Source organism: Artemia franciscana, unplaced genomic scaffold (genome assembly GCF_032884065.1).
Source record: "Artemia franciscana unplaced genomic scaffold, ASM3288406v1 PGA_scaffold_30, whole genome shotgun sequence".
NCBI lineage: Eukaryota > Metazoa > Arthropoda > Branchiopoda > Anostraca > Artemiidae > Artemia > Artemia franciscana.
This window is the reverse complement of record NW_027062662.1, coordinates 816,142-829,843: the sequence shown is the minus strand read 5'-3', so window position 1 is coordinate 829,843 and position 13,702 is coordinate 816,142. Positions and strand designations below refer to the sequence as shown.

The 13,702-nt window shown below is 35.8% G+C and overlaps 1 protein-coding gene across 7 annotated transcripts in view; it reads left to right on the top strand.

The window, feature by feature from the left end:
- The first annotated feature begins 481 nt into the window (after nucleotides 1-481).
- Nucleotides 482-13,702, top strand: part of LOC136041570 (mitochondrial uncoupling protein 4-like) — a 50,347-nt gene continuing 37,126 nt past the window's right edge. For 4 of the 7 annotated variants that reach the window (XM_065726258.1, XM_065726259.1, XM_065726256.1 and 1 more), the window contains exons 1-2: nucleotides 482-639; nucleotides 4,232-4,425. In XM_065726258.1, coding sequence (XP_065582330.1) covers nucleotides 4,299-4,425 — 127 coding nt within the window. In that variant the 5' untranslated portion in view covers nucleotides 482-639; nucleotides 4,232-4,298. Of the gene's footprint in view, nucleotides 640-4,231; nucleotides 4,426-13,702 lie in introns of those variants that run through there. The other 3 variants (XM_065726261.1, XM_065726262.1, XM_065726260.1) reach the window with 2 other exon arrangements.

The window sequence follows — 13,702 nt, the reverse complement described above, 5'->3', positions numbered from 1 at the left end:
TTCTACATCACCTAATTTCATGTTTTCTACCCCTGGGACATGTCTCTGAAACTCCTAATAAGTCCAGTTCGAGTCGTCTGAATTCGTCAGTCAAAATGTCAATATAATAGTCATTTTTTAATGAAAGAAAAAACCCAATGAGATAACCCAAAACACAGTTTCTGTAAACTTTGCACAAGCTTGTGTCTGTCTTGTGTGTTAATTAATGTTCGTTTGATTTAGCTAGTCTGAAACCAATGCCAGGCTCAGTTATTAGTTCTTATCCAGTAATTACAGGCCTATTGGAATGTGACATCTTCGGTTTTGCTGTCTGTATATTTCAAGTATTTTTTTTAACAAATTAAGCCTATCGCTTACTCCGTTAATGTATAAAATAGGATATGAAAGGTCCAGTTTTCTGATTTCTGTTTGGCTTATAGCAAGGAAAAATAAAATAAAATATTAGATAGCTCTCCTTAAGACGGAAAAGCATAAAGAAAAACTTCACAAATTGAAGAAGAAGCTGAAACTGACCGAATAGGACGAACACCGACGTAATTAATGTGAACCAAAACTAAGCAAAGTTAGAAAGTAAAAGTTCATCAAGCCAACTATAAATGGATATAATTTTGCTTTTTTTTCTTAAAACAGATACATAGGGTAACTAAATCCACATTTTTCATATTGTTTAAACTGATCTAGGCCTACTGCTAGGCATTGGCTATACTATGTATGTGAGTAGGCCTAAACTTAACTGTGTTACTAATAGGCTAGATTAAAACTAGCCTATAGGCTAATCTTTAGGATTCTAGATGGTGCTATTTTTAGGTAGTTTCTCCTAGGCTTGTTTTGTGATATAAAAGATGGACATATTATTCTACCACTTGAGGTGCTTTTAATGATGTTTGTGAATAAAGCTTACTAATCACTAAAGTTAAAAGTATTCCTTGTCCTCCCCCTGATATGGCTGGATATAGCCCTAAGCTATGTATAAAAACAGCCTATATAGATATTGTGTTTTCCAGTTGGCTTTATATGGCACTATGGATCAATTATTGATGCAAAATAAGCATAATAATAAAGACAAGCCCACAAAATGGGCAAGTTTTTGTAAGGTACCTACCCAGTAGTTGTTCTTAGACAGTTTGTCACCACTTAAACCATTAAATCACTTGAAAATCTCTAGGCTATTATGCCATCTAGAAATTGTATTGTTTCATAATAAAATTTTTCTAAGTTTTCTTAATGAGGTGAGATGTTGTACCTTTGATCTTAAAAGACATAGTGATAAACCCTCACATGGACACATAGGCCTAGGCTAAAGTTCATTTTCATTAGAAATGCATGTTGTGTTTGGATTTAATTTTAAGCTCTGATTTACTATATTTAGATTTAGGATGTTTATTTTTAGATATCTGATTAGCAAGTTAATCAGAAAATTTTATCCAATATATTTCCCAAAAGACACCACCCAGATTCTGCCAACCTTAGGATGTTTCTCAGTCTGTTTTGACCTTGTCCCCCTAAAGGTGCTCTACCTCCAGATTATATTAATTAAAATCAAAGATTTCATGTATGCTATGTATGTTCAAACTTATATAGCACTTGGTGATACAAAATCTGTTGCTGTTGTTTATTATTATATCTATAGTTTAGCCTGTTTTTTTTTTCAATTGATCTGTTATAAATTTCAAAAGCTATTTTCCAATTGCCTTGTCACTGACCCAGAATAAAAATGCAGGGGTGAAGCCATGGGGTCAGTTCCTAAAAATTGAAAATATGTCTACTGATCAGATAATGGTATTAAGAAGATACCATGGCTGATCCCCCTCCCTATCCTTTTCTACCAGCCATTATGCTTATATTTTATTGCAAAGTGCAGAAATTACTGTAATGTGCTAGGGTGAGCTTCCTGCATTTTATGTTTTATGTTGCCTTCAGTTATCACTCAAGAAGTACTTAAGTAGCAATGCTTGAAGTAATTTTTACTAAGCCTCACTTGATCTTGACATGCTACAACTCTTTTTTTTAATCCTAATACAAAGAAAGAAAACAATTTGCACAAAAGAAGAGCAATTTGCACAAAAGTCAAAAAACGAGAACTGCCATTAACAGATATTAGTGAAAAAAGTTGTCTGCTAGTATCTGTTGATGACAATTCTATTTTTTTTGGATTTTGTGCAAATCACAGATATTGGCAAATGACTTGCTTTATGATTGTTAGGTATTTGGTTTTAATCCTCATAATATTTGGATTTTATTAAATATTATTTGTCTTTTAATTTGGTGGCTTTTTCAATGGGTTTTTTGTTTTGTTCTTAAGACCCAGCAACTGAAACATTGATTCAGTGCCTTATATGCCAGCAATGGCTCAGGAGGATCTTTATCATATCCCAAAGAAAAGCTTGTGCAGTTTTTCATGCTCTGTTGTATATTACTACTACTACTAATGATTCACTGCAGCACAAAACTGCCTGAGGCCAACACAGCTATGAATGCTCCTCCTCCAACCTAATCTATTTGAAGCCTCCCTCTTTATACCCTCCCAGGAAGTTCCCATTTCCTTTAAATCTTTATTTATGACATCCTCCCAACCCAGACAAGGATGACCTGCTTTCCATGTAGCCCCAGACGTTTGACCAAAAAGGACAATCTTCAGTAACCTGTCATCCTTCATCTACAGAACATGGTTGAGCCATCTCAACCTTTCCTTCATTATAGCCCTAGAAAGCAGGATTGAACCACATTTTTTTGTACAACCTACTGTTTGAAATACAGTCAGTCAGCCAGGTACCCAGAACAATCTGTAGGCAATTTCTCTGGAAAACATCTGGTAAATTTTCATACAAAATAATTCCATCTCTAATGCTTGCATGGCAAAATAGGAAAAATATGCCTTGTAATATCTCTGATAATTTCATATCAGACATAAAAATCACACCTTCTGATATCATGTAACATATCTGATAATATCTCTGACCTACATGTAAAAAAAATTCCGAGTCATATGAAATTATTTGGTACTTTTATCTGAAAAATTGCAGCATCAAATCAGTTTTTATCATAAGCAATGAATAAAGTCTCGCCTTGAAACAACAGTACAAAAGACAAAAGATATGCCCAAGAGTACCAAGCAGGACTGCACATAGAAAAGTATTTTTATAATTTTTCATAAGATTTGTATGTTTTTTTTTTGCAATTTGTGGAATATTTGTACTCTGAAATCCCACAATTTTCCTATAACAAACTTTTATGAGTATGCCATATTTCAAGATCTAAAAACAATTATTGAAAAATTAATTTACAATATCTGTGGTTGCTCAGACAGCATATGAGACAGTCACAACTCTGAAAGATAGTTTTTCAAGGTATCATAGACTTGCATAGTCCTTGTCCTTTCAAAAGACTTTCAAACTAAAATCAAACTTTTTTTTTAGTGAAAAGATGTTAATATATAATTTAGTTTGACAGTCTTGAGAGTATCTACAAGTCTTGGACAGTCTTGGGACATCTACAATGTAGTTGTCTTTGGGAATCAACAGGATTTTGATCTCTATCTATCTAACCAGTCCAACATAGTGAATTTTCTTTTCAGGGCTGAGGATTCAAAGACTAGATTTTATTTATTAGATATTTGATGTTATATGTTTCAAAAAGGTATTAAAAAATTAATAGGGGGCTGTGGGGTGCAAAAAGATGCTTTGAAAATAATTGGGACCAAACAGCTAAAAAAGAGGTAGCTTTCCTTTGAAGATGTACTTGTCTTTGGAAATCAATATGATTTTTTTCTCTGTTCTTCCAACCAGTCAAACAGTGTGAATTTTCTTTCCAGGGTCTAAGATTCAAAGAGTAGATTTTACCCATTTGATGTTACAAAGGATTCAAATTTAAAAATGTTTCAAAAAGATATTCAAAAAATGACTAGGAGGTTCTGGGGTGCAAACGGTGCTTTGGAAATAATTAAGACATAGCTTAAGAAGGGGTAGCTTTCCTTTGAAGATGTAGTTGTCTTTGGGAATCAATATAATTTTTGTCTCTATTCTTTAATTTTGGTCTCTGTAGCCCAACAATTTGAGTTTTTTTTAAGGGTCTAAGATTCAAAGAGTAGATTTTACCCTTTAGACATTTGATGTTCCAAAGGATTTCAACTCAAAAAATCAATAAAGGATTAAAAACGAGTTTGGTGCTGTGGGGTGCAAAAGATCCAAAAGATCTAACCAGTCCAACAATTTGAATTCTCTTTTCTTTTCAGGGTTTAAGGTTCAAGAACTAGATTTTACTCATTAGACATTTGATGAGGCAAAGGATTCAAACTAAAAATGACTACAACAAATCCAATCCATGTCATCAGTCCCAAGCCATCTGTGGGGCATGATGTTACCTATGTGGATTCCTTTTGGTTTAAGTACATCCTTTCATCTTTGTCTGCATCTGTGGCAGAAACAGGTATTTCCCTCCCTGCTTTGTCTATTTAGTATGTTGTGAAAATAATATTATAAAATACAAGGATGCTGTTGCTGGTTTCAATGATGCTATGTAAATCATTTTCTAGAAAAAAATGAAGCAGAAATTGATTTTCAATCAATCAATCATTATTAATACTAAAAAGAAAAACAAAGAAACAATTACAAGTATAAGAAGGCTACTGGGCCCACAAAGCTTGGCTTGTAGTGGGCCACACAGTTCAGTAATAAAAAACTTGACTTTTATAATATGCTAAAATACATATAATAATAAAACACTTCAATAAAACTAGGAGAGAGATACATTTATATGGAATGAAAGTGAGAAGAGATACTACTAACAACTCACCTCAGCACCAAGCTACCTGAGGCCAACACAGCTACATATGCTCGTTCTCCATTCCAATCTATTCAAAGCCTCCCTCTTTATCCCCTCCCAGGAAGTTCCCATTTCCTTCAAATATCTCTTTATGACATCCTCCCACCCTAGACAAGGACAATCTGCTTTTTGTTCAGCCCTAGACAGTTGGCCAAATGGACAATCTTGAACAATCCTTCATGTGCAGAATCTAACTGTGAAAAACACATCGAGCCTTGGTTATTCTACTTTTAACATCTTCTCTGCTCCCACAGTCTTACTGATAATACTACCAAGATAAGTGAAGCTGCCCACCTGATTAATCTTTTTGTTACCCAATGTCACCTTTTCATCTTCACTTATTCCTAGCCTTAGTGACTTAGTCTTCTTAACATTAATTTTAAATCTATTCTAGTACCCTGAACTTGCAAAACCTCTAAAATTTTGTTCATTTTGCTCACACTTTCATTTAGGATGCTTAAATCATAAGCATAATCTCAGTCCAGGAGAGTTTTTCCTCCCCATTTGATTCTGTGGTCTCCCATTGTCTTTCCTATGCTCCTTAAGACAGTCTATCACAATGATCCAAATAAATGGGGGATAGAACACAACCCTGCTTAACTCCTGATTTAATACAAAACCAGCTGCTAATCTCATTTCCTACCTTGACCACAGCAGTGTTATTCTAATATATAGCACTGATTACTTTAATGTATTTGTCTGGTATACCATACAAGGAGAATACCTTTGCTAAAGCTATTGTATCAACAGAATTGAATGCTTGCTCATAGTCTATAAAACTGAGGACCAAATGTGTTTGGCAACTAAGGCACTTCTCAATTATTAACCTAAGAGTGAAAATTTGGTTGATGCATCCTCTACCTTTTCTAAAACTGCACTTTTCTTCTCTTAACACTTTGTCTACAAAATCTGTCAGTCTAAAAATTATCATATTACTAAGTAATTTGCTACCTACACAGACCAGACTAATGCCTTGATAATTACAATGTTCACTAACTTTCTTATACAGTAGTTAATTAAGGTGTTCCTAAAATTATTAGGTACTTCCCCTTTTTCAAAAATCATATTCATAATCTTCAATAATTTATTTCTAACTTCAGAGCCACCATATTTAAGAAACTCATTTACCACACTATCATCATCTAGAGGCTTATTATTTTTTTAATGCTTTTAGAACTGTTGCTAATTTTTCCTCCAAAATAAATCTTCTTTCAAATTCAAGGTATCACAGACTTTTTCATTTTCCTCTATATCTTTTCCTGCAACTGTATCTCGGTTTAGCAGATTCTCAAAATGTTTTAGCCATCTCTCTTTAACTTTTTCCTTATCACTAATTGTAGCCCTGTTCCTATCTTTAACTGGAACAAGTCCAGATTGACTACTCCCTCTCAATTTATTAACATGCCAGAACAATATTTTACTATTATACTTTCTAGCTGCATCTTCCCAATCCTTGGCAAGTTTATCCATGGCCTCCACTTCACACCTCCTTAGTCCATATTTCAGTGCTTTCTCCACTTTCTTTACATTGCTTTTGTTTTCATATGATCTACCACTCATATAATTCTTGTACAAACCCCTTCTCCTCTCTATTAAACATAAAGCCTTTTCACTAATATTCCTAGCTACAGTCTTAACTTTCTACCCTAAGACACCATCATCAACTTCACAAATTGTTTTTCTAAATAACATTTTTCTACCTGGGACCCTGTCTGTTTGCTCCTGTACCTGTAAGTAAAATTCATCTGAGTCACTAGTACCTCTGTCAGTCGATTCAACAGGGGCATGTATAACTATAAATGATAGCCTGAACTTTTTAGTCATAAAATCAGCAATTAGTGCTCTATTATTAATACCTTCCCTACCTAAATAAGACTTAGCAGCTTCCTTACTCATCATGAGCCCTACTCCCTGTCTATGCTTCCCATCCTTCCTGCCTGAGTAAACAAGTTCTATATCACCTAATTTCATGCTTCCTACCCATGGGATATGAGCTTGTGAAACTCCTAATAAGTCCAGTCGAATCTTCCGAGTTCGTCAGTCAAAATGTCGATACGATAGTCATTTTTGAACGTCGTAACATTTCAAGTTTTAATTTTCGTGTTCTTTAAATCATTGAAATTATTTTGGTATCAGGAAAAGCAATGATCCCGGATGCCAGTGTAGGACAGGGATCAACACATCTTCTCAAGTCCACACCGAAGCACTTAAGCCAGCTTACAACTGGACAGCAAGGAGTCCCTGGGACTTTCAGTATGAATGGAGACTTTTTGCAATCCTGGGCCTATCTTGGTCACAACTTAGTTATGCTCTTCTACCAACAAGAGTCGAAATCCTGCACAGACAGTCCCAAGTCTATTACCCCCGACTCATTATATATTGACGCCTACAATTATTATGCTACTACAGGGAAGCAACCCGTAGTAGACAAATTAGCTAAGAAGAGGTTTTTCAGCCCGAAAACGCCCGTCAAAACAGACCCATCCTAGAATAATTATCCATTAATCAAAATCCCGTGTGAATGCTGTTTCGTTTACTAGGCTATAATCAAACAGTTTGTGGTAACGAACTGTAGTAAGGAGCGTCCCGGCTCAATAGTAAACGAAACTCTAAAAAACGGAATTTTGATACTAATAAGTGATCAAAAAAATTGGAGGGTACCTAGGCCCCCTCCCACGCTAATTTTTCCCAAACTCAACGGCTCAAAATTTTGAGATAGCCATTTTGCTCAGCATAGTTGAACAATCTAATAATTATGTCTTTTGGGACAACTTACTCCCTCACAATCCCCAGGGGAGTGGCTGCAAGTTACAAACTTTGACCATTGTTTACATGTAGTAATGTTTATTGGGAAGCGTACAGACATTTTCGGTTTTTTTGGCTGGGGGGGGGGTACGTGGGAGGATCTTTCCATGGAGAAATTTGTCATGGGGGAAGAGAATTTCCATGAAGCGGGTGCAGGATTTTCTAAAATTATTTAAAACAAACAAGAGCTAAGAGCTCATATGGCAGTTGTGACGAGGCGAGAAGAGCTAAGAGCCAAGAGATCATATGGTATGAGCTCTAACAAAATTCTATGAATCAATAGGTTGATTTAAAAAGGAAAATAAGAGGCTTAATGCCGGTCAGGATTTAAAATAAGAGCTCTGAGTCACGATGTCCTTCTAAATATCAAAATTTATTAAGATCCGATCACCCACTCGTAAGTTATAAATACCTAATTTTTTTCTAATTTTTCCTCTCCCTTTAGCCCCCCAGATGGTCGAATCTGGGAAAACGACTATCAAGTCAAATTGTGCAGCTCCCTGACACGCCTATCAATTTTCATCGTCCTAGCACGTCCAGAAGCACCAAACTCACCAAATCACTGAACCCCTGCCCCCAACTCCCCCAAAGAGAGCGAATCCAGTACGATTCTGTTAATCACGTATCAAGGACATTTGTTAATTCTATCCACCAAGCTTCATCCCGATTCCTACACTCCAAGTGTTGTTCCAATATTTCTCCCTCCAACTCCCCCCAATGTCAAACGATCTGGTTGGGATTTGAAATAAGAGCTCTGAGACATGAATTCTTTCCAAAAATCAAATTTAATTAAGATCCGATCATCTATTCGTAAGATAAAAACACCCCAATTTTCACGTTTTCCAAGAATTCCGGTTTCCCCCTCCAAGTCCCCCCAACGTCACAGGATCTGGTCAGAATTTAAAATTTGAACTTTAAAGCACAAGATCCTTCTAAATATCAAATTTCATTAAGATCCTGTCACCCTTTCGTAAGTTACAAATAACTCAATTTTCAAAATTACCCCCCTCCAATTCCACCAAAGAGAGTATATCCGGTCCGGTTATGTCAGTCACGTATCTTAGACAGGTTTTTATTCTTCCCATCCAGTTTCATCCTGATCTCACTGCTTTAAGGTTTTTCTAAGATTTCCCCCCCCCCCAATTACGCTTGATCCGGTTGAGATTTAAAATAAGAGATCTGAATTACGAGGTCCTTCTAAATATGAAGTTTCATGAAGATCCGATCACTCCTTCGTAAGTTAAAAATACGTAATTTTTTCTTATTTTTCAGAATTAACCACCCCCCAATAGATCAGATCCGTTCCATTTATGTAAATCACGTATGTAAGACTTCTGGTTATTTTTCCCATCAAGTTTCATCCCGATCCCTCCAATCTAAGTGTTTTCCATGATTTTAGGTTCCCCCACCCCAAACTTCCCCCAACGTCACCAGATTCAGTCAGGATTTAAAATGAGAGCTTTGAGATACGATATCCTTCTAAATATCAAATTTCAGTGAGATCCGATAACCCGTTCGTAAGTTAAAAATACCTCATTTTTTCTAATTTTTCAGAATTGACCCCTCCCCAAACTACCCCAAAGAGAGCGGATCCGTTCCGGTTATGTCAATCATGTATCTAGGACTCGTGTTTATTTTTCCCACCAAGTTTCATCCCGATCCCTCCACTCTAAGTGTTTTCCAAGTTTTAGGTCCCCCCCATCTCTCCCCCCAGTGTCACCAGATCCGGTTGGGATTTTAAAATAAGAGCTCTAAGACACGATATCCTTCTAAACATCAAATTTCATTGAGATCCGATCACCCGTTCGTAAGTTAAAGATACCTCATTTTCTCTAATTTTTCAGAATTACACCCCCCCCCCAACTACCCCAAAGAGAGCGGATCCGTTCCGATTATGTCAATCATGTATCTGGGACTTGTGCTTATTTTTCTCATCAAGTTTCATCCCGATCCCTCCACTCTAAGCGTTTTCCAAGATTTTAGGTTCCCCCCTCCAACTCCCCCCAAATGTCATCAGATCCGGTCGGGATTTAAAATAAGAGCTCTGAGACGCAATATCATTCCAAACATTAAATATCATTAAGATCCCATCACCCATTCATAAGTTAAAAATACTTCATTTTTTCTATTTTTTTCCGAATTAACCGGCCCTCCACTCCGCCCCAGATGGTCAAATTGGGAAAACGACTATTTCTAATTTAAGATGGTCCCATCCCTTATACGCTTGCCAAATTTCATCGTCCTAGCTTACCTGGAAGTGCCTAAAGTAGCAAAACCGGGACCGACCGACAGACAGACAGACAGACCGACAGAATTGGCGATTGCTATATGTCATTTGGTTTTTATATGATTGGTGTTCTTATGACACCAAGTGCCATAAGAACAGTGAAATTAAAAAAGTTTTTTCAACTGAAAGTAAAGAGCAGCATTAAAACTTATAACGAACAGAAATTATTACGCATATGAGGGGTTCATCTCCTCCTAAATACCTCGCTCTTTAAGCTAAAGTATTTTTAGTAATTTCAACTATTTATTCTATGGCCTTTGTGATTCAGGGGTCATTCTTAAAGAATTGGGACAAAATTTAAGCTTTAGTTTAAAGAGCGAGATAATAACGAGGGGGCAAATCCCCTCATATATGTAATAAGAATATACGAATAAAGAAGTTTTTTTACGTAAGTTAATTCATAAGTTATGTATACTTTTTACTAATAAGAACCTTCGTAAAAAATTAAAAGTTGTAGTTGCCTTTTAAGCAACCAAAAGATTGGAGGACAACCTGGCCTCCTCCCCCATCGTTTTTTGCAAAATTGTCTGATCAAAACTAAGAGAAAGCCATTTAGCCAAAAAAATACTATGTAAATTTTGTTTTAATTATTCATGTGCAGACAGCCAAAATCAAAACATGCATTAATTCAAAAACGTCAGATAATTAATAAAAAAAAAGTTTTTATGGCACTTGGTATTAACCAAGTGACATATAGCGATCGCAAATTCTGTCCGTCTGTCGGTCTGTCTGTCTGTCTCTTGGTCTGTCGGTCTGTCCTGGTTTTGCTACTTTAGGCACTTCCAGGTAAGTATGGACGATGACATTTTACAGGTGTATCAGGGACCGGACCAGATTAAATTAGAAATAGTCGTTTTCCCGATTTGACCATCTGGGAGGGAGTGGGGGGTCGATTAAAGCGGAAAAATTAGAAAAAATGAGGTATTATTAACTTACAAACGGGTGATCGGATCTTAATGAAATTGGATGTTTGGAAGGATATCGTGTCTCAGAGCTCTTATTTAAAATCCCAACCGAATCTAGTGACATTGGGGGGAGTTGGGGGGGCCTAAAATCTTGGAGAACACTTATAGGGGAGGGATCGGGATGAAACTTGGTGGGAAAAATAAGCCCAAGTCCTAGATATGTGATTGACATAACTAGACCGGTTCCGATCTCTTTGGGGGAGTTGGGGGGGCGGGTTAATTCTGAAAAAATAAGATAAAATGAGTTATTTTTAACTTTCGAAGGAGTGATCGGATCTTAATGAAAGTTGATGCTTGGAAGGATATCTTGTCTCAGAGCTCTTATTTTAAATCCGGACCTGGTGACTTTGGGGGGAGTTGGGGGGACCTAAAATCTTGGAAAACGCTTAGAGTGGAGGGATTGGGATGAAACTTGGTGGGAAAAATTAGCACAAGTCCTAGATACGTGATTGACATAACTCGACCGGGTCCTCTCTTTGGGGGAGTTGGGGGGAAGGGCTGATTCTAAAAAATTAGAAAAAATGGGTTATTTTTAATTTACGAAGGAATGATCGGATCTTAATGAAATTTCATATTTAGAAGGACCTCGTAACTCAGATCTCTTACTTTAAATCCCGACTGGATCCAGTGTCATTGGGGGGGGGACCGGAAATCTTGGAAAACGCTTAAGAGTGGAGAGATCGGGATGAAACTTGATAGGAAGAATAAGCACAAGCTATAGATACGAAATTGACATAATTGGAACGTATCCGTTCTCTTTGGGGGAGCTGGGGGTTGTTAATTTGGAAAAATTAGAAAAATTGAGGTATTTTTAACTTAAGAACGGGTGACCGAATCTTAATGAAATTTGATATTTAGAAGGAACTGATGTCTCAGAGCTTTTATTTCAAATCCCTACCACATCTGTTGACATTGGGGAGGGTTGGAGGGGGAAACCGTAAATCTTGGAAAACGCTTATAAATGTCGTAGATACGTGATCGACATAACCGGACTGGATCCGCTCTCTTTGGAGGAGTTAGGGGCTGGGGTTCAGTGTTTTGGTGAGTTTGGTGCTTCTGGACGTGTTATTATTGTACGTGTTATATTATTTAATTCATTATAAATCAATGAATTTTCCAATTAAATGAATCTATTAAAACAAATACATATTTTATTTATTATAATAATCATAATATTGCAACCACAATATTATGCAACATTGTTTATATACCATACTATATATTATACTATTTATTATAGTAAATATACTGCAATTTTATGAAATGCAAATTAAATAAATTTGTATAAATACTATCGTTGATAAATTGGTACTTGTACATGATACCAACCATACCCAAGAAGTTAGGCTAATCCTAATTAGGTAAATACCACGTATTGACACGCAAACCGATTTTCTTTCACTTCCAAAAATGTTTTTTCTGGAAAGAGTATAAAATTATGTTGTGTCCATTGACGCACTGTTTTGTTTTGGGCAACACCCCCTTATCCTGGAAAAGTCTGATTACCTCTTGTTTAGTCCTTGACGAATCCCAAATCTTCATTTGAACTTGGTATCTAAGCTGTGCTATACATTGCAAACCAAAAGAGTTTTATGGCTATGTTCCATGTGACGTTGTCCAAATATTGGTGTGGTCGGTATAATACACAAGTACCGATAAATTTAATAATAGGGTGCAAATAAGTATATAAATAGTATTTGAACAAAGCGTTTATTTTGCAAAAAAAAAGAAGAAAAAAGTGAGAACTTCTAGAACAGCGAGAGTTGTAAAAATTGTACTTGAATTTGCACAAGAGAGACTCAATTTTGTCATTTACACTATATTGTTTTTGAAGGTTCGTGTTGTTTTATTTACATAAAGTTCGTCCAAGTTTATCCTTCGCTGAAAACTTTTCTTGTGTGCGTAGGTTGTTTTACTCATGCTTATACGTGTTGAGGTTTATGGTCCCTGTGTAAGCTTTGGTATGCAACATGTCTGCCCTCCTACGGTCTTAAGTATACGTTATACGTCAAAACCGTATACTTTTAACGTTATTGTGTGTACGGTATCAACAAATAACGAAAACTTCCTATAAATTTCATGGATGAGTCAGTTCTATCCATCAACAATTAAATCTTTGAAGTTTGGTGTGCACTATTTTTTTTTAGTTTTAAAGTCAATTTTAAGAAAGTTTAAAATTGTTTAAAAAACAAAGAAAGTTGAAAATTGTTCAACAAGAAAGTTGAAAGTTGAAAAACAAGAAAGCTGAAAACAAGAAAGTTGAAAAAAAAGAATATTGAAAATTGTTTAAAAAGGAGAATAAACAATCAGTTGTATAAACGGGGTTGCCAATAGAGGGGGGGGGGGAGGGCTGGTGCATTTGCCACGTTGAATTCCCTGTTGATATTGAAAAATTGTATTTTTCCTTTGTATTTTCATTACAAAGACACTATAAAAATTCCTTGCTGCTCTCTCTTCGAAATTTTTATGGGATTTATTTCGGAACATAATCACCGCCACAAGCACAACACAGAAAAAAACGAAAGCTAGAAATTCAATGAAGTTTAAGCAAACACTTAAAAGTTTGCTGCCAAACAAAATCAGTAAATATTCTCTAGGAATTTTTGACGGGGTTAATTTAAAGAGGTTTGCTACATGTTTTCGAACTAGATATGATTATACATATAAATTTCTACGTAGATATTTTCTAGATATTTCTATGCACCTAACTACATGTTTTCAAACTAACTACAATCGGATCGCTTTATTCACATAGAAAATATCCGCACTAATTAACTTTGTTCGTTTCAATTATCCATAATTACCCGTATTACTCTTGGATATT